Raw genomic sequence first — 25460 nt, forward strand, 5'->3', positions numbered from 1 at the left:
GGCTGCAGATACAGATCCTAGCCCTTGGCATTACCATTGTGATCCCAAGGCTCCAGACATCTGACTTCACATTGTAGCCCTTCTGGTTCAGCTCAGGGTTTATTCTTTCTGGCTGTAACAGCAAAATGGGAGATGTTACCACTCCTGTTTTCCCAGCGCAAACCCCACAAATACCTGGCTCCAAAAGCCAGGCTGGATGGATTCCCCTGGCTCATGTCCCTAGGGAGGCAGGGTCTGAGGTTAAATCTAGAACTGATGAAAGCCACATCTTGCTCCACACAATTCACATCAATTCCCCTCTTTGCAGGAGAGTGAGACTTGCACGATCCCTGCCTCAGGAGCACACGCTTCCCACATGGATGCCACAGATAGCAAAGGGAAATTCATACTGACTTTAGGATGAAATGAAAGGACCCTGCCAAGAAAAGCCTCAGCACTTTCTATCCAACAAGAAGCAGTGCCACAACCAGCACCAGCCAGTTTTGTATCCTTCTGCAAATGGAAGGGGAGAGAAAGAGTTGCTGTGGGATTAACACACAGAGCTGGGCTTACAGGGAGTGTGATCCCACCCTTGGAGGCTCTGCTGAGTCAGGGAGACCAGAGCACTCTCGAGTGGCTTTTATCTCAGGGTGGAGGTAGAACAGACTGATTTCTAAGCAGCAGCCTCTTAGAAGCACAGGGCTGCACAGGGTTGCACTTACAGCCATGTAGGGTTTGCAGCCAGCATCCATGGTCTTGGCAACAGAGTCCACCAAGTAGCCACTGATCCCAAAGTCGCACATCTTCACGTGTCCCTCCTTGTTGATCAGCACATTGGAAGGTTTCACATCTAAGAGGAAATACAAGAGGGCAAACTGGGCATTTGCAGGGGTATTGAAGAGTCTGATACAAGACAGGCAATTCCCTGCAGGCCTGGGAGGGACCAGGCAGGCCCCAACACAAGGGAAGGGAGACAAAACCCCACCAGTTTTATTTCAATAAAAATTGTTTGCAGGTAAATTACAGCCATGTCCTTCAGGGAGAACAAGTCCCCTCTCCAACCCAGCAGGTAAAAAGGTTGAAATAAAATGCTGAGGAGTTAATCCCCAGCTCCCCAGGAGAGATTTATGTGCCCAGCATAGCCTTAAAAGCAGAACTCTACCAAATCTTCAGGACAGTTTGTCTCACGCACATCACGATCTGTCCACAACTACACAAGAGACTACACCAGGATGGAGAGCAGGACCTGGGTGTTACAATTCCCATCTGTGATTTTTTAAGGAGTCCTTCAGCCCTCACTTTGCTAAAACTACCCAGCCAGGAGGATTTGGGGATTTTATCTCCAAGAGCTGCCTTCAAGGCACTTCTGTACTCCAAGAGGGACAGAGATGCTCATAAGATACAGGTAGTGAGGAATTCTGTTGTTACTTTCAACCCTTCATCTGGAAAGGAGGAAGAGAACAACATCCTGCAAGAAGGGATGCAGCTCAGGAACAAGCATCTAGATCTGTTCACCACAGTCCTAAGCACCAGCAGACACCACTTTAGGCACCCCAGAGGGACACACCACACCTGGGAAGGAGTCCTCCCCTAGCTTATATCAAGGTTAGATCTTGAGCCACACTCCACTAACACCTTCCAGCATTTACCTCTATGGATTACAGACAGTTTACTGTGCAGGTGCTCCAGAGCTCGTACAATCTGGGGACAAACAGAGTGAAAAAGTGCCCATCAGTCACACGCAGCAGCAGCCTCTCACTGCAAACACACCACAGGCCTCAGGAGAGGCCTCCAACAGGCTCAGGGGATGCACAAACCCATGTAAGAACCCAAGAGCCACTCACAGACACAGCCATTTTCCCCAAAATGTCTTCAGGGATGGTTTTCTTCTTCTCCAGTACTTTCTTGTAGAATTTATCTAGGGAGGTGTCCATGAGTTCCATGCAGATCCACACATCACCCTGTGGATGGAGAGAAAGCAGTTGAGAGGGAATTCCCTGGAAACCCATGGGAGCTAAAGAGCTGGGCTGAAGAACACAGAGGTGTTTGGGGACAGTTTGGTGCCTCCAGCGCAATCCCAAGGCCCCAGGTGCCCACCAGGTCAGTACCTCACGGAAGAGGGCTCCGTAGAAGGTGACTGTGTAGAAGCAGTCAACTGTCCTCATGGAGATGTCCAGGTCCATCAACAACCTCTTCTGCTCCTGCGTGTTCACAGTGGCCCGAATCCTCTGAGACAAACATGAAAGAAAAAGGTTTGGTGTAGGTGGGATAACACCACCATCCCCCAGCCTGACTCAGGACCTGCAGTTCTGGGGCCAGGGCAAGCGCTTCATCCTTATTTTGCAGCCAGCAGCACGCAGGAGGAGACGCCCAGACTGCCTCTGCCAGGCAGAACCTTAACAAATGCCAGACTCTTGGCACACTCTGCAGCGAATGCAGGGCCAGGCCAGCAGCCTGGACAGGCACTCTGACATCCCAGCCTTGCGCTGCAGGCACCAATCCTGGATTTCCAAGCCTGTTATCAATCCCACCGTGCCCAGCCAGTATCAGCGCAGACCCTTCACCAGCCAAGCCACACCAGGAACACCAGAGGCTGCCAAACCCAGATAAGCCCATCCCCACTTTGCCACAACCAGTGGAGCTCAGCAGTTCCTCTGCTGCCTTGGAGCTGCCCACCCTGATCCCCACCCTGCTCAGGTGTCCTCACCTTCACGGCCATGATGGTGCCGCTCTGCGCGTGCCGGACCTTCTCCACCACGCCATAGGCCCCACGGCCCAGCTCCGAAATGGCCACCAAGTCATCAGCTTCCACCTCGAAGTTCTTTAGGGAGAGAGGACAAAACTACATCAGGGACAAGCGCATTTATCAACAAGGACATCAGCAACACTTTCAGCTCACTCTGCAGAGCATTTCAAACAATGGTACCTACAGGACTCCAGAGGCACCACACTTGGAGAAGATGGGGGTATTTTTGGCTCTGTTGAATCACAGTCCAAACCCTCTCACCCCACACTCACCAGGGCTCATTTAATTCCCCCTCTGCAGCTGGAGATCAAGACTTTCATCCTTTAAGCCCAGGGAACGTTGCCACTAAAAAGGGCACCAAAGGTTGGTGCCTCTCTGCCTGCTGGGGATTACCTACACAAGGGTATTTCTGCAGTTGCTGCACTATTTGCAGGATTTTAACAGCTCCTGTGCCAACACAGGCAGCAGTCAGGAGCCTCTAGCACAGCTCCAAACCCCTGTGTGCAGCCAGGGATCCCTCACCTCTTCCCACATCCCAAAAATCATCAGTCACAAATACACCTGTGAGTGTCTAGTAACACCTGTGCAAAGCCTCTCTCTGAGGGGATGCATACAGCAACTCCATTTCTAATTATCAGCAAGTTCAAAGAGGTTTTACCTGCTTTCAATACTTTCTCCTACCACCAAAAAGCTGCCAGCAAGGTAGAACCTGAGTTCACACCAAGAAAACAACAATGTAAGTATTGCTTCAAGCTGGGACAAAACCATGGCCAGTGCTCACCCCAGCCAGTGCCTGACACAGCAGGGAGCCAGCGAGCTCCTGCACAACCCACAAACAAGTTTCCCTAAAGACATGTTCCCCTGTAATTGCTGGCTCTGTTGGGCAGGGCACGAACCAAGTGAGACACAGACTATTTTTGGATGCTGCATTCATCACTCCTAATAAGTCACAGGCCTCCTTTTAGCCAGGCTTTATCCAGCCTCCAGTTTTCCTCCGGTCTCAGGGAACGAAAATAATACCAGGATGCCAAACTGCCCCAGTGGCCACAAAGGCAGCGAGGGTGGGAAACAAGCACAGCACAGCTCCGGATACGGTGCCTGCAAGCTACACCCTGAGCGGGGAGAGCGGAAACAGCCTCTGGCGTGGAGGAGCCAGGCTGGGAGATGTGGCTGCCAGGCCAGCACTGTCCCCTCCGCACTGGCCACAGCACGGGCAGCAGCCACCAGCTCTGCCGGACCTTCCCGCCAGCCCCAGCTCCTCTGGTTCCAGCCAGATGTGGCTGCTGATTCCAGCCAGATGTGGCAGGCAGGGAGCGAGGGAGAGCTGTGCCCGAGCTCAGCGCTGAGCCATGCTCTGCCCAGCACAGGAAGGTGCCGGTCCTTTCCTGGGCAGGACGTGGATCCTGAAATGAGGAGAGCAGGGCTGAGGGGACATGTCCAACCTCCCGCCTGCAGCAGCTGGCAGAGGAGCAGTGCGGGCTCGCGGGGGCCTCCAGGAAGGAGCTGGTGGTGCTTTTCGGACACGTGTTCTGCAGTTGTTCCAGGTTATTGTGTTTTTCCTTTCCTGGCATTTGCCCTGAGGCTTCCCCAGAAGCTGGCGGTTCCCAGCACACTCCAGGAACCAGCACTGCCCTGCCCAGCAACGAGAGGTGATGGATGCACCCATGGAGCCAGCCATTTCCCTCCCAGGACAATGGGATGCACAGCATGGCCTGTGCAGATCCCATGGACCCGAAGTCACCACCCACCCCCACTCCTAAAGCTGGACTTCTGCCCAAGTCCTCTTCTCTATCATGTCACTCTAAAATACCCAGACCAGACTCTTCCTGCAACCACTGGAGCAGGCAAGGAAGTTACTCTAGAGAGTTTTCCCTAAGCTGCAGCACTGTCCCCTCACACACACCGTGCCCAGGCTGTCACAAAGAGCATCTCTCTCAAGAGTTCTTGCTACACACAGGCCCAGAAAACGGCACAGGCAGCAGGACTGCTCCCTGGACCCAGCCAAAGCTTCCACTCCTCTCCCCTAATCCTTGCACTGAGGCCAAAGGACCCAGATCCCATCAGCCAAGCCACCTCCCAGCCTGGAAGGGTCTAGATATAGGGCTAATCCAATGCAGGGTATTTTTAGCTCGTTTGCAAACAGCTTCTGCAGCTCCAAGAGAGCCCATAACAAGAGAATGAAATAAAAGAGAGACAGTGGCTATTTCTAGCAGTGTTTTTCATCAGGTCACTAGGAAAGACTTTGGAGAACCAGAGAGAAGCTTTGGGCCCAGCTTCTCCTGGGCCTCAGGCAGCAACAGACCTGTGGGTAGGTAGGATAAAGGGACTTTGTTTGGGGCAGTCTGTGAGCTTGGTGTGGCCACCCTGGTTTAGGACAGATGGGCTGGGTCATCAGAGAATGGTTTAGATTGGAAGGGATCTTAAAAATCATCCAGTTCCAACCCCCTGCCATGGGCAGGGACAAATTCCACTATCCCAGGTCACTCCAAGCCATGTTCAACCTGGCCTTGGACACTTCCAGGATGGGGCAGCCACAGCTTCTTTCCATCCATTCAGACCAAGGTGGCTGGTGGGGCTCTCAAGAGAGACTGTAATCACCCACTATGGACAGAACTGCCCACATGGCCTTTGATGGCACCCACCTGCCTCCTGCAGGCAGGAGAGCCCAGCCAGCAAAGAGCACAGGCATCTTACAGGTGAGGTGACACATTCAGCTCCCCAGCAGTCACTGATCTAAATACACATGGACACCCCACTGCTCCACAGGGAAAAGGTCCTGCTGTGGGACGTCCCATCCCTGCAAAGTTGCATCCCGTGAGGCTGCACTCCTGATCTGACAGGTTGCAAGGCACTATCCACAGAGCTCTCCATGCCCAGGGAAAACAAAACGGGAAGCAAGCAAAAAGAAAAATCCCACTGACACATACTTTATCTCCGATGGTAATGAACGCCCTGGAGTCCAAGTTCCTCGGGGGCCTGCAAGAAAAGAGACAGAATCAGGAGAAAGCCCAACTTCGTTCACCCTCTTGGCCAGAGCCAGGTTTCACATTCCTTTGAGCACTTTCAGCCACTTCTTTCCCCCGCTGTGCCTCGTTGTGGGTTCCAACCCTCCAAACACCCACAAATGCTTTAAATCGTACCAGTAACACCTCACCCCACACCCACAAGGCACAGTGAGAACCCTGGGGAGTCAGCCAGGTGAGACATGCACCAAACCACCCGGCTATGAAACCATTCCTGCTCGGGAGAGGAGCCCGAGGAGCCGAGAGTGACGGGATGAGACGTTTCTGTGGCACAGCAGCTCAGCTGTCATGTTTTGACAGGCAGGTGTCGTAACAGCACAGCCACACAGCCCAAAACGCACGCGAGGGAACAACAGGTAATTCCTCCCCTGTGAGTCACTTGTGTACACTCTGCTGCCTGTTCCAGGCAGGCAGAGCAGGCAGCACTTCAGTGTCACCCCTCTGCACAACACCAGGCAGGCAAAAGTTATCTTTTATGGCTTTTTTCCTCATTGCTGCCCACTTCCCATTATGGGCAGCACGGTACTTTTAGAGCCATCATGAGAGTTCTGCCCCTGCCCCTCGTGCCTCACTTCTGGGCTCTCCCCATCCCCTGGGAGCTTCTAAGAGCGGAGATTGCCCAACTGGCTTAGTCTCAATTCCCATCAGAGCAGCCTCCAGCTTCAAGGAAGTACTTTGGGCTCTGAGCAAAAGCCTTGCACTGCGCAAATATTTGCACTGCAGCTTAAAAAGCAGGGAGAAAAGGAGCTGTGGACAGCTTGCACCAGCCTCTGGGCATGCAAAGCCCTGTAGACTCCAGCATGAGGCCTTCTCCAGGGGAAATTCAAACTCTGGCAGGAGCAGAGATGAATGTGCCCATGGGGGAAGGAGGTGGCTGTCACACGCAGGGCAGGGCTGTGCAAGGCTTGCACAGCATCAGTGGGGGAGTTCCTCTGCCTCCCCCTTTCCTGGGGTTTTCAGCAGCGATATTTCTCTTTTGGGGATTTCACTGCTCTCCTAGAGCTGGGAGAGTTCTCTAGAACAGGTTTCTGGAGCAAACAAGGTTCAGCAGTGGCGATGCAGCCCGAAGTGTTTTGGAAGAGCACCATGGAAGTGGAATTTTAGCCATCTGCTCTTTGTCAAACCAAGCACTGCTACCCTGGGCTCTCCCCCATGGCATAACAAGCATCAGCAGCTTGAAGCAAACAGGGCAGGGAGAAATTCCAGTGCCCTGAGATACTGCTGGGCACTGGCCTCGGCAGCAAACAGCACAACAGTGCAAAATGTCTGTGTCCTCCTTGTAGCAGGGTAAGGAGCTGCAAGCAACTCAAACTAATCCTGATACTCAGGTCATGTAAAGCACTCCCCAACCTTTGTGCCTCTGGCCTCTGTTGTGGTCCACCTATCATCACCTCTTCTCTTCCTCTCCACTAAAGTTCTTCCCCTCTTCTTCCCTCAGGCAGATTCGCTCTCTCTACCACATCTTTGCCCTTTGGCATCAGCAGAGCTGTGGCAGAAAGACTAAGGAGAGCTTCCCAGAGGATTCTGAGTCTTTGCCTTTAGGACATTTCAAATCAAACAGGCACCTCCCAGAGAGACACACGCTGTGCACGTGTCTGCACACACATGTGCAATTCCTTCTCATCACCCACAAGCCACAGCTTACAAGAAAAGAATAACTATGATGATTTTGGGAGGTCTTCACAGGCCATTCCTCTCGAGGAAGTGCCAAATCCAGCTCTGGAGAACCTCTTTAAGCAGCAGAGATACTTACGTTGTGTTGGCAGCGGGTGGTTTGATGGGGACACATGTTATCCTCAGATCCCGTTTCTTCTTGCCTTTCACTGGAAGAGAAGATGCTCACATGAGCAAATGGATTGTTGCTTTTTTCCTTCAAGCATCCTCTTCCCAGCAGCCACTAGGCAGGGAATGCAGGGCTTGGACCCCTCACCATGGTCAGCAAAATGCCAAGAAGGTCACAGTGACCACTTGCCCAGAACTTCAGGCAAGAGCCAGAAGCACAGGTGGGTCTCAATGTCACCGTAAAGCATTTCTCTGTAGAAATAGCCAAGGGTGCACTAACAGACTGTTTTCCAGGTCTTGCAGCCAAGCACTGTACCCTAAAAATGCTATTTACCCTTCATGGCCATTAACAGTCCCCTCTCTTTGGGATTTAAACCCTTTCTGGGGTTAAAGCTGCAATTTCTGCTGGGCACTTACCTGGTTTGTGTGGCTCCAAGGATCCTTTGGAATCTGAAAGAGAAACGAGACACCAGCTCAGCCTTCATGCTGCAGGCAAAACATATAGCAGCCCTGTATCCCTCATGGCTCATGGACCCAGGAGAGCTCCAGGAGAGGGAGGCAGCTGGGCTTTGGGAGTGCAGCCAAGCCTGGCCCCATCCCTGTTTCTCCAGCCACAAGAGGTCCCCATGCCATTAGTGATGTACAGGGCTCCCAAAAACGCTCCCTGTCCAGAGGCTCCTTGGGCCCAGGGCCCCAGCTCCAGCCCCGCCTTCCCGGGAAGAGCCAGTGTTGGATCTGGCATGGAGGGCAATGACCACCAGACATCCAGCAAAAGCAAGGGGTTAGTCCCAGCAGGAGAGGGGACACCCCATCCACAACAAATGGAAAACAGGGAAAAAACAGACATGAGCTGACTGTCAGCGATCAGTGAACCCCTCACAAATCCAGGCTTGCACAGGCTGAGGCACCAGGACAAGGCACCAGGTGTGACTGGCAAGAAGATACTCTTGTCCCTCTCCTCCCAACTCCAAACAGCTCTGAGATAACAACACCCACTACTACAGAGGGAAACGGGGCTTGGGCAGGGTCAGGACAGGCCAGAAACCTGCAGGTGAAAATTCCATCCCAGCTCCCTGGGAAAATAAACTGACCCCAAGGGGCTGAAGTGCTGCAGCTGAGAGCATCGAGGTCCTGATCCCCCCAGGAGAGACAAGGGGGCAGCTGCACTTTGCAGCTAAAGATGCTTCTGGCTGCATAGAGCTGGAAGATCCATTAGAAAGCAGGAACATCAAGGTGTGCTCCAGGCACGGGGCTGGGAGCAAACAGCTCAGTGTGGCCTTGGACAGCCTTTCAAAACAGCTCCTACCTGCCTGGCTGCTGGGAGCAGGCATGTGGACAAAGTCCAGCACTCCAAAGGCTGCCAGGGAAGGGAGGGGAGAGGTGAGGAGCTGGAATTTCAGCAGGAGACACAGCACCGTGCAAGAGCTCCTGCAGCAGGACAGAAAGGCAACACGTGCCCAACATGTCCCCAGCACTGACAGCCCCCATGCCAGCTCCGAGAAAACAGGTGCCTGGAACTCACTTTTCCTGCCTTGTCCTTCCCCAAATGCAAATCTCACTGAGGTTGCAGGTTAAAGCTGCTCTGCAACACACTGCAAAGGTCCCAGCTGCAGGACCAGCAGCATCCCCCCTGGCTGAGGGAATCGGCACGGATCAGTCCATACCCCCATCTTATCTGCCACTTTTCCTGGATCAGAGCTGGCCCATAAGCTCCAAGACCAGCACAGTTTCCATGATGTGAACTTCCAGCTCAGTGAAACCAGCCAACAAGCCACCCCACCCCAAACCGATCCCGCTTGGATAGGAACCACCTGACCATGTCAGAGCAATCACAAGTTCTAATTTGTGAGCCTGCAGAGTTTTCCTTCCCCATCGCCCACCCAGCAGGGCTGGAAGGGGCACTATGAATAGCCCCACACACCCATTGATGGCACTTTACAAAATACCCAGCTGAGTAACAAGGGCAGCAAACACAAAACGGAGCCAAAGGAAAGAGACGCTGTCCATGGGTTCAGAAATGCCTCCCCTTCCACTCCCAGCCTCTCACTACTCAGTGTGGGAGGCCATGAACAGAATCTAGAAACTGGGGTCCCCCAAGTCCTTCTGCACTTGGGCAAGTTGGGGAGCTTGCCGTGGGCACCCATCCCATCCCATCCCAGGGGATGGATTTAGCTCCGTGCCGAGCATTTCACCCCCAAGACCTGCTCCAAAACTCAGACTGGTCTCTGCTCCACACACAGCCCCCCCAACAGTTACCAGCCAGACCGCTACACGAAGCCCTGAAATCCCCCCATGCTGGCTGGGATTCTGCTCCATCTGTTTGCTCTCCCTCTCCCCAATTGCCATAGTAACCCTGCAGAGCCGGCACAAAGCGCCTTCTGTGCCACCAGCAGCTCCCCTGGCACCACGGCCGTGACTCACAGGGCAGGAGCAGGGTCCACAGGCGCCCGAGCCAAGCCTCCTGCAGGATGGCCTCAGCCCTTCCTCAGCCCTGGCTGCAGGAGCAAGGCTGGAGGGAGCTGGGAGCACCCAGTGTGGGGTTGGGAATCATGGGGTGCGTTGTCCAGTGGAGCCCAAGCTTGCAGGCAGGAGGGGCATGGGACAGCAGGACAGCAAGGAACACGGAGATTCCCTGTTCCAAACCCCCTGCTCCACACAGGAGAGGCTTTTAATGTGCACTGGCCATGAACTCTGCTGTCACAGGCACCCTGCACACTTCCCTGTACTCCCAACCTACCACCCTTGACTTCCCAGAGCTGGAGTCAGCAACCATCCCCTTCCCAGCCTGTCCTGCCAAGCCCCAAAGAGCATTTCCTAGTTCCAACCTGAAAAAGCACCGATTAAACCGGAGGTATTACACCACCACTCCCAGGCTCTGCCTGCACCACCTATGACGGGCAGAAAACCCAGCTCAGCCCTTGCCTGCAGGAATAAAATCATCCAGGATGCTGCCTTGCAGCCAGGGAGCTGATGAAGAGATTGGATTCATTTGTTACAGCTCCCCTAAAATTTGCCATGAGATTTCCAGCTCCCAAAGGCTGGCCTGAACTACTCCTTGCTGCAAACTTCTGCCACTGCTTGTGGCACCAGTGCATCCACAGCTCCCCAAGGAGAGCCCATGCCCTGTTCAGGGTGAATGAGAGTGCAGGAAAAACTAGGGAAGGGAATTAAAAAAAAGGGGGGAAAAAAGCGAGAAGCAGAAAGGCAGTGGGATGGGCATGACACGACCCTGCAATTCAAGCCCTTCAGTCACAGGGCAGCATTTGCCTTCAGCCCCCACAGGCAGCTGCTGTCAGCTCCTTCCCACTGGAGAGTCCCTGGCACTGTCTCTCCTACACTTGAAACTCAGCACAATCCCTCCCACATTTGGGATCCCAAGAGGGTCAGTGCAGGAGGAATTGCTAGAATGTGCACAACTGCTTATGTCACCTGAAAATCCTGGAAACACTCCAGTTTCCCAGGGCACTGGGCTCTTGCAAAAGGGGTGTCTGCAAGCACAAGTTCCCCTCAAGAGATCCCTCTGCAAAGGCCAACAGGCGGCAGCAGGACAAGGAGGTTTGGGGACATGTCCTGGTCATCCCTGCAAGCCCCAGGGCTCTGCTGCCAGCCCCGAGCCCAGGGGATGGCAGGGCACCATTCTGGGCACAGGAAAGGGCTGCCAGCCACAGACACACACGGCACAGTGCCCTGCACCCAGGCAGGGGAAAATTAGCTGACAGAAGTTCCTGGTGCGGATGAAATTGCAACCCACGTGATGCTGCAGGCACGTAACTGCATCCTTTATGCTAAGAAAGGAACCATTTCCTCCTAAAGAAAGAAAAAAAGAAGCCCAACAAAATTTTTTCTCATGCTATAACCACCACCAGTTAAGAACCACCAGACATTTCCTGGAACTGCCTAATTCAACACCGGAATCCTCATTTTTGCCACTACCAACTTCAGCCCCATTAAGTTGCACCTCTCCGCGGGAGGTTTTTCCTTCCCACTCCGCTGGCGTGGGCGGAGAGAAAGGAACACGACAATCTAAAGAACTGCAAATAAAACTATTTGCCTGAGTCGACCTTTGAAATTAAACCTCACCACTGCCTCCCCGGGGCTCTGGCTGCAGCCCCAGGTGAAGTCCTGGGCACGGGAGGCTGCTCCAAGAGCTGCACTGCTTTGTTAGTGCTGGGGGAAATGTTTGGGATGCATCCCGGCTCTCCTCAATCCAAGGAGGAGAGTCCAATGCCATGGATAGGGCAGAAGGCTGCAGGGTGGATTCCAGCCCTGCTACAACAGAAGAGTTGGAACAAAACAGCATCAAGGAAAAAAAAAAAAAAAAATTGAGGCAGGGTGCAGAGCAGAGAGGGGAATTTGGGTGCTTGGTCATGAGAGCGAGCTCCTCACAGGCACACTTTGTGCTGTTTTCCTCTGTTGGGAGTGGAAAAAGCTATCCATGGAAGTGGAAAAAGGGCTCTCAACCTGCTGAGAGCCATCACTCATCGTCCCGCCGAGGTCTCGCTGCAGAGGGGCTCCCGCGGGTCAGCACACTCCTCACTTCTGCAAAACTGCCAGCGAGCAGCAGGAAAAAACGACGCTGCAGAAAAAGCCCCTTGCAGCCCCAAAACAGCCTCTCAGCCTGTGCTGAATCAGAGCTCCCGACTGCTGGGGCCGTGGGCACCCACCTTTCCCATGCAACAGGCAGGGGACAACCGCAAAGAGCTGCTGGAAAACCCTGCATCCCAGGAATGCGACTCAAACCAGAGCCAGAAGCCAGCTTTGCCCTCTGCATATTTTCCTTTAGACATGCTGGAATTGATTTTTTTTTTTTTTCTTACAATTAAGACGCCGGAGTTTTAACCCCACACAAAACATGCAACTTTAAAAATAGATCCCCAGCTGCAAAGACCAACCCCCCGCCCAAGCCAGGAGAAACAAAACCGTGTGGATTGACCCCAAAAAGTTACACAGCCCCTTTTAGCACCAAAATCAGCCCTTTGCTCTCCCCCACCACGTGTTTTGGAAATTGCAACATCTACCTTGCTTCTTGTCCATGGTTTCCCAGAAATGAAGAGCAGTGCTGGCACGCCTGGCAGAAGAGAGGGATGGGGGCGGACTGGAGGAGGGAGGGGAAAAAATTCCCGCAGGATCCAGCGCACAGCACTTCTTGCAAGCACCGATGATTCTTTTCAGTGGGAATGCATGGCCCAAAGCGCCCGCCGGCTTCACAGAGCCCTCCACGCCCGGTGTCCCCAGATCCCAGGGGTCCCCAAGGCTGGGAGCAGCAGTGAAGGCAAGCGGGGGGAATTGGGGAAGGTAGAGCCGCGTTCCCTCATCGGCAGCTGCCGAGGTTGGCCGGACTCGGCTCCGATTACCCTTGAAAGCTCAACAGTTGTAAAAACTGCAGCAGAGAAATAGCAGGTGACGTCAACAGGAAACTGGTGGGGAGCCAACTCCAGCTCCGGGAGCTGCTGAAGCGCTGGATTGCTACAGTGCATCCCAGTGGGACACGTTCTCTTCCCACAAATTCAACCATTCCAAGCCAGCCTGCAGGCCCAGGCATCCCACCAGAGCAACCCTTGCTCTGGGACAGCCCTGGCACCAACCAGCAGAGCCAAGGGGAGCCCAGGTTCACTGGCTTGGGCACCAAAGGGGTGCTGGGATGGAAAGAGGTCACATTTCATTGTGCTGCAGGTGACACGTTAATTGCTTTGCCACTAACAACTATTACCACAACAAATAGTAGAAATATTGTTCCATGACAATGCCGGCACGCAGCTCAGCAGCTATTCCAGGGTGACAACCAAGATGGCATCTCTGGTAGCAAAAATATAAATTGCTGCATGGCTTTGGCTGGGAAATAGCGAGGGAGAGTAGGAAAATAAAAGTATTCATTTCTCTGCAAGCACGTGCAAGAAAAGCTGTGGCCAAGTATTGCTGCTCTTCCCCTTTCCCTCAAAACCGCTCCAGCAGAAGCCAACGCTGATGTTCCTGATCAAAGCCAGGCTCAGCTCTGACAGGCTGCAGTTTTGTTTTCTATTTCCCTGTCAGCCTGGAGGGGAGATACTGTACCAGCTTCTTTACCTTAAACTAATTATAGAAAATCTACCAGTGCTTTGCTCCTGAGCTCTCTCCCAACTCCAGGCTGTGCCGGACCAGGCACATTTGCAGGCTGAAAAGTCAGAGGTCAAGGTAAACACACATACCAACATAATGAGTGGCTCTAATTTTAAATAGTGTTTATGCAAGCCCCAGAAGGACTGCGGAAGGTATTTTCTCAGGCTCATTTCCACTCTCAGGGTATAGTTTCAGGCACAGATCATCAGCACATAAAGGATGCTGACGCAGGAGCTCCTCTTGCAGATGGCACCGAGAGCCACCAGCACCCGTCCCCGGCACTCCTGGGGAGAGCAGTGCTGTGCTGCCCTCCCATCACTAACTCTATTAACAGCTAATTCCCCTCTCACCCAGACACAGACACACCAAGGACCTCTACAGACACCCACAGAGTCAGAGCTGCTTTGGAGCAGAAAGTCCCTAACCCAGCAGGTGGGATGGGAAACAAGATTTCCTTTGAATTAGTCCCGGAGTTTCACCGCCCGAGGACCAGGGGTGGTGTAAAGCAGAGCTTCCCAACATCTCAAGAGCATCTTAAAAAATAAACAAACAAGGAAAAAAAAAAAAAGAGAGAGAGAGAGAAGAAACAAAAACAAACCCAACCATCCTTTCAAGTTTCACCATCGGCAGCTCTTACAAAAGTTTGCTGGTACAGTAGGAATAGCCAGGCCTGGAAAAATGTGCACCGTTTGCCATTAATTATCCAGTTCTTTACAGGGCACAGGTAATCCCAGGGGAACAAAAGGCATCGGGTGTTTCACTGGTGTTAACAAAGTCTCCCCACAAGGATGGGGATGTCACCCCATAACAGGTGAGGGATAATGGGAGAGCAAGTCCTGGGGAGAATTCACACACTCACCACACAGTCGAGTATGCCAGGGCAGGGCCAGGGACAAGGATGGCTCCCATCCCTCCCAGCAGCCTCCTGCCAGTGGGCTGGCTTGAGTAAGGGGAAGAGCACACCCTCAAAAACAGCAATGAGCTCAAACAGTGCCCTGCCAACGCAGGGCCCCTCTCCCCACCCTTCCCCTGTGGACACACAACCCCTCCCAAGGCCACTTCAGTTAAGGCCGGGTTGCCATCACAGCCAAGGAGCGAAGATCGGGATGAGCTGCTTTGCCATGAACAGCAAAAGTGTCCAATTTGGGGTTGGGAAGGAGCTTTTTATAAGCGTGTTTGGGATAGACCACAAAATTAATGACTTCACCTGTCCTGTAAGAAGAGCTGCTGTCTAACCACAGGGACAGGGTGATTTTCATTGAATACTTTATTCCCTCTGATCAGAGAAAAGCCCATGCACCCACTGGCTGCACTGGCACAGTACTACACTGCCTGATGCCCCCCACATTTCTCCAGGAACTGCAGAAGGTTCCCTGGTCAAGGCTGCAATGCAGCCACTGCCCGAAGTCCGGGATGCCCTTGCCTTTCCACCCACAAGGCACACATCCCACAGGAAAGCCCCATGTGCCCGAGGCACACACAGGACACACAGCGTGGAAACTGTTTAAAAATAGAGCCTTTGAACTGCATCCAGCTGGAAAGGGAACAGGGTTATCTTTCTCATCCCCTTAGATGGGGCTTGAGATTTGGGGACAATCAATCATTGCATCACACAGGACTCAAGCAGAGCAGGAAGGATGTCACACCCACAGTGCCACCAGCTCTGGATGAGACTGTGCAAGGGACAAGGATGTGACCTCCTGGTGCCCAACGAGGAATTTGGGGATGGGCACTCTAGCCAGAGTCTCTGACAAACAGAGGCATTGGCACAGCCACCTCTGGGGCTCACAGCCACACCCGGGCTCTGTGCACCCGCCAGATAACACCGAGGCTCTGCCGGCAGCGCCGGGAGGATGTCACCGCCCAGCCACATTCCAGCTGTATTTTTACATTACCTGCACAACCTCGAGGGCTGGAAAAAACGTTTGATTTTGTCCCCACGTGTCAGCCTGCTCTCGCCCAGCCCCATGACTATGGAACACACGGGCTCCACTCTGAGAACCCACATGTGACCGACCAGAGGCCAGACTCCCCTCAGGAAGCTGAAAAGCCTCATCTGGCTGACACTCACACAGTGACATTACAGGGCACACCATATACATGCCCAGAGTTGAGGTGCTTTGCACTAGAGCTTGTGCAAAACCCCTGTGCAAAGGTGGTGACAGTCACAGGGGCACCTATTGGGAGCAGGCACTGAGCTGGGGTGCAGGCAGAGCATCCTCTGGGATGGACACTGCCTCCTTTGCATCCTTCACTCCAACTGGGTTTTCCCCGAAAAAAAGCAGTGGCTGAGGCTGCACCTCTTGAAAGCTCAGCTTTATCATGAGACAAAGATCTGGAAGGATTCCCAGCCCTCAGGTTGTCAGGAGAAGGCAAAGGAGACAATGCTTAGAGAAAAGCAAAGAACACACTAGGAAAAAAAAAATAGAGGAAAAGGAAGAGGCAGAAGCATCATCACCTTTGCCCATCTCCTTGCCAGCGGGTACCAGCATCACTCCTTCCTTTGATTTCTCACTCCATAAGCAAAGCCATGAAAAAATAAAATCTGTTTGGAATTGATGTGACTGGCTAGTGACAGTTTCCTGACGGGAGAGAAAACTCAAACTGCCCTTGGAATAGATCTGCTTGACAGGAGGCACAGTGGGAAAGGGAATAGTCTGGCTTTGTAATTGTCAGCAGTAACTCCACTCCAGCGTCAATAGACACTTTTTCTATCCAAACTGGCATCATTCAAACACTTCCAGGTGTCCTCCCCAAAACCTTGTAAACTTATCAAGGGAGCAAAGTATTCCCCTCTCTGCTTCCCTAAAAAAATTAGGAAAAAAACAGATTTCTACCATCCTCCCTCCAATTTACTCTGGGCAGGGATAGAGTGATGTCACCTCTGCAAATGATGTAAGAGAGCAGGCACTTACTATGAAAATGGAATTTATGGAGGAGAAAAAAAACCCCTTCAGATTCACAGCTGCATGCTCTGGGAGAGGGGCAGAAACACGAGACTGACCCAGGTGCTTCCCTGGCCCACAGACTGCAGGCAGGACTTTCAAGAGCAGCATCTGCACTGGGGAAAAGGCCAAGCAGCTGCTCAGAGGGTTCACAGTGACATTATTCCCTGGGGACCTGGAATGCTTTCCCACTCCCAGGGTGCCACCACAGCTCAGGTGAACAAAGCCTGTGCATCTTCAGAGGAAAACATCTGACCTCCAGCACTGACCCAGCACCACATCTCTGGGGTGCAGGAGCAGAGAAAACCTTGGATTATTTCCTTTGGAACAGGGTGCTGTTCCAGCAACTTACAGAAAGCAACAGGCAAGTGCTGCAGTACAATTCCCTGTTTCCTGCTGTCCCACACCAATTCTTTGCTCATTTTGATGTATATTCAGTGCCATCCCTTTTCCCTGCCTCTCTGCTGCAGGGAACCAGGCAGAAGACACAAATAAAAAGGGAGAGCTCAGCCCCAACAAGCTGGACCTGTAGCCTCTTTTCCTGGCATTAAGCACAGCATGGCCCACACCATGAACCTCCTGCTCTCCCCTCCCACTGCTGCTCCTCTGCCCCAAAGGACAGACTACATCCATATTCCCAGAACAAATCCCATGTCCAGCTGGTCCATGAGAAATCACCTGCAAACACTTCTCTCCTTTGTTCCCTCACACTCCCTGCTGCAAAGCTTAAAAACTGCCCCCCAGTTAAAGGCTGGACCACCAGCACACTGCCAGCCCCACTGCCCAGCATCACCCTGCACTGTCCTCCCTCTCCAGGCTCTTATCAATGGCTGTACCAGCTCTGTGTGGGGAAAACACTTATTTTGTGGTGGATTTGCCCAGTACCCACAGGGCAGCTTTGATTCATGGCGAGGAAAAGCAGGGGCTCCACAGGAAGCGTGCCCACAGCTCAGTGGCGTTTCGCCACCAAGGTCCCACGCAGCCCCAGCAGGAAGGGCACAGCTGCCCCTCTGGGTGGGATTGATCTTCTTTCCCCTCCTTCTGTCACTCTCTCATATCCACCTATCACCCTGCACTTTTTCCAGTGTTCAGGGAAGTGAGAGTTGCAGGCTTTTCCTAGTAAAGGCAGATTAAAGAGCTGCCTCTCCCTCCCAGGAAGCCAGAGGTCTCCACAGCCAGGCTGGTCCCTACGCATCCGGCTCCCATCCCGGCTCAAGAGCTCGCAGTCACCCAGTGCAGCTCAGCCTGCAGCTCTCTTCGGGCACATTCAGGGCTTCCAAGAATAATTTCCATTTGAATAAGAGATAATCAATTCTTAAGAATCCCCTTTCTCCCGGAAGAACGAGCCTCACATCCGTGTTTTGGGGAAAGGAGCAGTGCTCTCTATGCAGAGTGACGTGGAGATGAGCTGGAAGGAGACATATGAAACATCAAACCTGTTTGAAATCAAGGGAAACACACCCCAGCTCCTGTCCCTGGGATGGTTACACACAGTTTCCCTCACTGAGGGGGGCTGTAACTCACAGTTACCGAACACAAAACTCTTTGTGGATCCAAAGGGTAAACTCTTGCAGCTACCTGGAACATACACAAAGAAATCACACCCACAGGGGAGCTGCTGGAGGAAAAGCCGAGTAGTTTACGAGCTCTAGCACAGCACACACCAGGCTGATAAGAATTATAAATTCACGCACAATTTCTGCTTGGTTATTTCTGGAGGCACCTCCTCCAGCCCCCGCTTCACTCTCACCACTCTTCAAGAAACCAGGCAGGGACAGGCGTAATTAATACCTGCAAAAAGCTGCTCTTGGGTAAGAAAGCAACATCTGCAGAGCACAAGAGGCAGCCCCAGCACAGCCCAGCCCTGCAGGTATCCTGGGCTCCGAGGACAACCCCAGCCCTGGCTGGCGCCAGTGATCCTCTGGCACCTGGTGCTCACCTCTGATGCTCAAGGATGATGCTCACAGCCAAACAATTGCAGGGATCAACCAAAAACCTGAGGGAAACGGGCTGCAGATGCTAACAGAGAGTGAACACAGGGAGCTGTACAAGCAGATCATCTAAAACACCCACCACATCCCTCTTTTTTAGCAGCCTCAAAGCAGTGTGGAGCTGCTCCCAGACTTGAGGAAAACGGGTGCTGCCAAAGACAGACAGAGCTTGGCACAGGGGCTGGTCAGGTCCAGGCTGGTCCTATGGCAGCATCACCACCCACCTCTCACCCACCAGCACCTTCATCCTTCTTTTGCCACAATTATATCTTTTTTTTTTTTCCTGACCACCACAGGGGTGGCAGTCAGCACCACGGGTCAAACAGGTGAGGATTTGGCACAGGGTGGAAGATTTTAGCTCTGGGGAGACCAGGGAAACCTCAGAAGTCAGCTGAGCACACGTGCACACAAACGAAGCTGTCTCACACTGCCCTGCCCCGTGCCAGCAGGGATTTTCTGGGAGTTTTACAAACAGGCACGTGGGGCTGGGCCTGTCACCTACCCCCAAGCACCTTTCAGAGGTGTTTGGAAGATGACAAAGAGCAGCCAAAGCCACGTATCAGCACGAGATCATCTCAGCTTTGGCCGGGGTACAACTTGACAGCACGTCAGGAGAGAAACCAAGCGGTCCAGAGCAGCAGGGGATTTTGAACTATGCAGAGCAGCTTTCTTCAAAAGCCCTGACCATGAGCACATCTGGCCCTCAGCAGAAGAGCCACGTCATTTCTAGTGACGAGCTGCAAAGACATCCTCATGTCTGCAGCACAACACACCCCTGCAGCCATGCCCATAACGTTCAGGGCTGATTCAGAGGGGCCATCCCAAGGGCTGCACACTTTGCTGCTCCATCATCTCCCTCTCAAGCCTCAACTTTCCCACTCCCACACCAAGTAAACCAAGATCTTCATGCCACAGCAAAAAATTCCTCCATTGTGCAGCATGTTTGCCCTTCACCACCTTGAACAGGAAACAGTCTCCTGGAGGGAGGGATGAGTGCAGCAAGAGGGAACATCTGCTCCAGCTGTGCCAAATGCCCTCCAGCCAATGGGGTCAGGATGCTGCCATCTCCAAGCTGCTGTTAATACACACCAGTGAAGACATCCATGGCACCCAGCCCACTGCAGCCAACCCCTGCAGCACAGCCAGGCTGCTGCGTCAGTCGTCCCCACAAGACCCCAGCTAGGAGGGAATTCACACGCACACACACACACCACAAAGCAGTTTCTAACTGGCCTGCAAGCCCAGACAAGCTGACACACCCTAGATAACCCCGTCATCCTCCCCTAAACCACCCCCAGCCCATCCATGAAACCAGCCCTGCGTGTTTATGATCTGTCAGACACATGACTGTCACCTGCCAGGCCCTGCAGGACAACTTCTTCCCCTCCTGTCCCTCTGCCCTGCACTGCTGGTCCCCTCCACACCCATCACCAATGGATGCTAAGGGAGGATGTGGCTCTTGGCACCGCCAAAGAGATGCTGGCAGGACCCCATCCCAGCTGCAGAGATTTATGGATTCCTTATGAGAAACCTCCAAGACCTTTACAAATTAAATACAAGCATTAAAAGCTGCTTTTACATTTCCTAAAAAGGCACTATCATGGCAGGAGATGAGGCAGCAGGGATGAATACTGGTGACAAGGGGCACTTGGTGCTCAACAGGCAGATGCCAGGGAGAAAAGGGTCCCAGCCATTCCCAGAGAGCTCCATCAGACACAAGCAGCTTGACTGATGCCAGTGCCAAACCACAGCTAAGGTTAGCAGCCTCTGATGGGAAATTACTTGTATCGAGCACTCTGGAGGTTTCTTCCTTTCCAAACCCAGATTTGTCTTTGGTGGTGGTGAGGGGGAAGGAAGGGTGAATGCTCCACAAACAACTTCTGGTAAATGTTGTCTCCTCCTCATCCTGCCTCCTCTTATACTCAAGTTATGTTTTTAGTAGAAATTTATCTTTTAATTTTCTTTTTTAATAATTTCAGTTGAAATGATGAAATTAAGGCTTAGAGCACAGGACAGATCAACTCAGCAGTGCCCCTCCCTGGGCACAGTGCAGGCAAGAGGACGGAGGCTGAGGCAGCTCAGTGGGTGCTGGAGAGGGTCCACCTCACCCCCGCCTTCACCCCACTGCAGGTCCTCAGCACAAGGCAATATGATTTGCCCACTGGGACCCCCAAATCCTGCCCTTCCCCTTGGCCACACTGTAACCCACCACATTCCACACAAGCAGCTTCTCTACTCCACCTTTCTGCTGGGCAGAGAAATGGGTGCAAGAGAAAGGAGCACACAAGGGGAGCCTGTACCAGCTCCAGAAAAGGGAGCAGACTCAGATCCACTGCAAACTGAGACCCACTGGGGCGACAAGGCAGCACTGTGACATCCGAGACTGCTGCAGTTGTGCCCAGTAATTCCAGTGTTCCTTGGGACAATGAACATTGGGACTCACAAAGCTGCCACAGCACCACTGCAGCATTGCCCCCACACAGATAAGGGGCTGTGGGGAGATGGAATATCTCCCAGGTGGAAAAAACCAACAGAAACTTCCAGTTTCCATCATTTAAAAAAAAAAAAAAAAAATTTCTCTGCCCTTTCCCCCACTCCAAATTCCTGACTAACACTTGACCTGTGCTACAGAGGTTTGTCAGCAAGAGGCAGTAGGTAGATCCAGCTCTGTATGTACCCACAAGCCATCCTGAGTCATGCCAGTAAAACCCCAAACTTTTTGTTGATAGAGTAAAATCACCTCCCCAGCCGACCGAAGTTCCTCTCCCAGCTCTTTCCCCAGCAAACAACCAGCCCAGGCTGTGCCTTATTAACCAACACAAGCAAAAACCATCTTCTGTCCAAAATCCCACAGAGTCCCACGTCTGCAGAGGTGTCATTTTGAGCCACAAAATCACCAGCACAAGAAAGCTGCTCCCAAAGGGAACCTCTACAAAGCACAGATGAGTTTCCTCCAGCAACAACCACCTTTGCAAATAACAGGGGCAAACAAACTCCAGCTCAGCCCAGGACCACAAACCAGAGCTGGAAAATAAAGGGATCAGCCTTCAGCAGGATTCATTATCCACTAAAAGAAAAGCAGGGAAGCATCCCTCCAGGGAGGGAAATGGATTGCTGAGGCACAGCTAAATATTTATCACGTCCAGCAGGATATTTTCCACATGCCAACCATTATGCCAGCACAGGAGTAAGGCAGGAGCAAAGTGCTGTGTTTTCTCTAGGATCATTAGAATTAATTGGATTTGAGCTCCATGATGCTTCAACTAGAATGAAATAATGGCTCCATGGGATCAGAGCTCCCACCCCTCCAACCACTCACACCCTGGAACACCAGGCTGGCAGCTGCTCTGCCTGGACATGATGGAAGCCCAAAGCCAAAGTCCTGCTTCTGCAGGTCACGACCCACACGTGTACTTTTGGCAGAGATGCCTTTTTTGGGGGGATGGCAGCAGGAAAAGTGTGAATGGCAGACGAGACAGTGCTGGATTCACAGACTGAATTGCACAACAGCGGTGTGCTCCCATGGAGGGCACGGCCAGGACATGGCAGGGACATGTCCCCACCACTTATTTACCCACCCAGAATAGATGTGCCACAAGAACAAGCACCAGTTCATTCCCAGGTCTTGGCATTTCTCACTGCTGATTTTTCCAAGCTTCTGTGGCAAAGGAGAGCTGCCTCCCCAGAGGCACAGCCTGGCTCCAGACAGATCCTGATCCCTCTCCAGAACAGCACCTCTATTCCCAAAGGACAATCTCCCTGCTAAGGAAAAACACTTGCTTTTGAATTACTCAGGCATCAGTGGTGGGTGAACCAGGGGAGGTCAAGCAGGTCTTTCCCCTCCAGATCCCATCCTCCCCAAAGCTTCTTCTCCCAGCAAACTCCATGACTTTGAGGAGCAACTCTTTCCCCACTGGCATGTTCCTGCCTGTCCCTCCAGGAGGGGCTTCCCAGGCATCAGGGGCCACTCAAGTCACAGCCAACAGCCCCAGTGATGGGCACAGGGATTTTCACATGCAAGGCAGGCAGAAGATACACCTTGAGGCCCAGGGAAAAGGCAACAGCCTGGATTTATACCCCAGAGTCTCAAACCTTGCACCCTCCGCTGCGTTTCTGCGCCCACCCAAAGGCTGCAAATTCCCTGAGGCTTCGTCCCCTCCTGCTTTAACCTCTGGGATACAGCACCCTCCCTGCACAGCATCCATTCACTGAAAAAGGTGCAGACTTTGCTGGGAAATCACACCCAGGCCCCGCCACATGCTGCAAGCTGCAGCCAGAGGCCGTCCCTTGCAAAGCTCTGCAAGGAGGACACAGGACAGCTCCAAAGCTTTGCTCCCAATTCCTTCCTACAGTGCCACCCATTCCATTAGACACAGCTTGAGGGAACTTTGGTGACCTGAGAAAACAGGGAGTTTTTGCATATATGAGTAAACATCAGCCTTGACAGCGCAAGATAACACAAGAGACGTTCTCCCACGTACAAGATCCTGAGAGATAACTTGTATCAAGCAGACAGGAGCAAAGGGAAGAGGAAGAAAGAAAGCCGAAATCCTCCCTAAGCTCCACACAATCCCCAGAAGGTGTTTATCTCCCAAGCTATGTTTAGTGCAGAGAAAAGCCCCGGCACAGCACCATTCCTACCACCAGTGACACGGCCAGTCACGCATCCCAAAAATCTCCCAAGGCAGGAGACAACCCTGTGACTAAGCCGAAGTGATGGCAGGTGAGTTTTGGAAGGCATCTGGCACAGAAAGAGCCAACCAACAGCTTCAACACAGCAGCCTCTGTTTACAACCCTGAGCAACACAAGCCCAAGGAGAACCAGCAAAGGAAACCTGAGATTGCTTGCTGAAATTCCCTAAGGAAAATTAGGGAAATTTGTCTTAAATTCAGGCTGCCTGAAAGAGAGAAAAGTAGTAGCCATGAGCAGCAGGTGCACACTCTCAGACCTGCGAGCATCCCTGGGAATACCTGCTTGGAGGCAGGTGCAAGCCAAGGAGAGGCAGGATGAGAGGGTTGTGAAGAGGCAGATGTGTTACACACACTCAGGATCGACCCTCGTGCTGCTGCTGCCCTGATGGAAGCAAAGGAGCCCGGGTCAGACGGGGACTCGGAGCTGCCGGTGCCAGCAGAGACCGGGCGCTCTCAGCACACGTGTGACACCTCCAGCACCAGACATCAGGGTTAATGCGTGAATGAACCCGCTGGTCACAACCAACAGAAACCTGCAGACACAGAGCAGCTCCAAACCTCCTCCAAGGAAAGCACCACGCTCCCAGGTGCTCCTCCAGGCATCACCTTTTGCTGTCAGCCACAACGCTTCCCCCAAAATCCTTTGGGCCCAGCTCAGGCCTCATCTCCTGTGGGGCACAAGGGGTCCCTGGGCCAGGCTCACCTCGTCCCTCCATCCACACATCCACCGGTCCGGCACAGGCAGCCGAGGAAAGGTCTGGGCTCAGGTGTTCCAGCCTTTAAGAAGCCTGGATGATGCCTTCCAAGGCTGGATGGCTGGAGGCATGTGCTCCTACCTGTGAGTCAGCAGCTCTGCTCAGCAGCTCCGTAAATCGCTGCTGATTCACCCCCTGCTTACACAGCAAACAGGAAACTCAGGTCCACATTCCCTCCGGATAAGACACGGATCATTTAAAAGCCGGGGGGAGAAAAAAAAGTCACGCGAGGTGCGTTCATCTGCTCACATGGCTCCTGACTCCAAGTTTCCAGTGCATCACTCCCGCTCAGGGAAAACCCCTCAAATTTTATTCCGCTGATAAGAGAGAGGCAGCAGCCGCACTCCGTGCGCTCCCTCCTTCGTCCGGTGTGCGCTCACGGCGCGGATGGAGCCGGCTCCAGGGAGCACCGGGACTCCGGCAAAGCCATTTCCCTGTTCCCATCCATCCCGGCACGCCGGCAGGGCCATCCCAGGCCGACACCTGCCGGCCGGTGCTCACCTTGGGATGGGGACAGGCCACCTGAGTCACGGCCACGCTCTATAAATAACACCTGTGACACACGGTCACGCTCTCCGGTTGGGGACAGCGGGAACTCCAGCGCGACGCTCCCGGCACACGGCGGCACCGGGTCCCGGCCGTGCCCGGACACGGCACGGGGCAACGCGGCTCACGCCCGGAATCCCAGCCCGGTCCTTCCCACCTGCCTGAGCCACGGCGAGGGCTCCGCTCACCTGCGGCTCCGAGCCCAGGATTCCCGAGGAGTGGAAACTCGGGACAGGGAAAGCCTCCAGCAGCAGCAAACAAAACTCGCCTATTTTTATCGCTCTTCCCACGCAAAACGCAGCTTCGCCCCCTCCCTCCCCGCGGGTCCCCCATCCCCTGAGCGACCCCCCCACGCCACTCCCCACCCCCCGCTGCCCCACAGCACATCCCCACAAGGGCTCTGCAGCCCCGGGGATCGCGGTACCCGGCTCTGGCCAGAGCGACGACGCCGGGTTACGGAACCACCGGGGCCCGCGCGGAGGAAGCCGCGGGGAGCCCACGCCCGGCGGGATGACCAACACCCCCAGCCCCGCGATTACCCCACAGCCGCGACCGCCCCTCGACCAGCCCCCGCTCGTACCTCTGGGCAGGGACATGGCGCTGTGCGAGCCCGGCGGGCCCGGGCTGAGCGGAGCCCGCGAGTCCCGCCCGCCGCGGCCCCACCGGGAACTGCCCCCGCCAGGCCCCGCCCCCCGCGCCGCCATTGGCCAGCGCCGGACAGGGGGCGTGGTTAAGGCCCCCGCGCGGAAACGGCTTTGCGGTTCGAGGGCACGGCTGTGAGGGTGAAGTGAGGCGGGCGGGCGGCGCTGTGCTCCCCAGGAGAGGTGGCCTCGGTGTCCTTGTCCCCCGGGGTCCCCGTCCTGTGCTGCTGCTCGACCCACTCACCTCACCTGTCAGCTGAGGAT

The 25460-nt window shown here is 53.7% G+C and overlaps 1 protein-coding gene across 3 annotated transcripts in view; it reads right to left on the reverse strand.

Annotated features, from left to right (window-relative positions):
- The window catches only part of MAP2K3 (mitogen-activated protein kinase kinase 3), a 31003-nt gene extending 5772 nt beyond the window's left edge, over window positions 1-25231 (reverse strand). The window contains exons 1-10 of one of the 3 annotated variants that reach the window (XM_032126016.1): window positions 25136-25231; window positions 7948-7980; window positions 7502-7571; window positions 5653-5701; window positions 2687-2800; window positions 2088-2207; window positions 1824-1940; window positions 1629-1680; window positions 702-829; window positions 35-112 (exon numbers count right to left, since the gene is read on the reverse strand). In XM_032126016.1, coding sequence (XP_031981907.1) covers window positions 35-112; window positions 702-829; window positions 1629-1680; window positions 1824-1940; window positions 2088-2207; window positions 2687-2800; window positions 5653-5701; window positions 7502-7571; window positions 7948-7980; window positions 25136-25151 — 777 coding nt within the window. In that variant the 5' untranslated portion in view covers window positions 25152-25231. Of the gene's footprint in view, window positions 1-34; window positions 113-701; window positions 830-1628; window positions 1681-1823; window positions 1941-2087; window positions 2208-2686; window positions 2801-5652; window positions 5702-7501; window positions 7572-7947; window positions 7981-12548; window positions 12901-23957; window positions 24030-25135 lie in introns of those variants that run through there. The other 2 variants (XM_032126018.1, XM_032126017.1) reach the window with 2 other exon arrangements.
- Window positions 25232-25460: the final 229 nt, after the last annotated feature.

Source organism: Corvus moneduloides, chromosome 16 (assembly GCF_009650955.1).
Source record: "Corvus moneduloides isolate bCorMon1 chromosome 16, bCorMon1.pri, whole genome shotgun sequence".
NCBI classification, from domain to species: domain Eukaryota; kingdom Metazoa; phylum Chordata; class Aves; order Passeriformes; family Corvidae; genus Corvus; species Corvus moneduloides.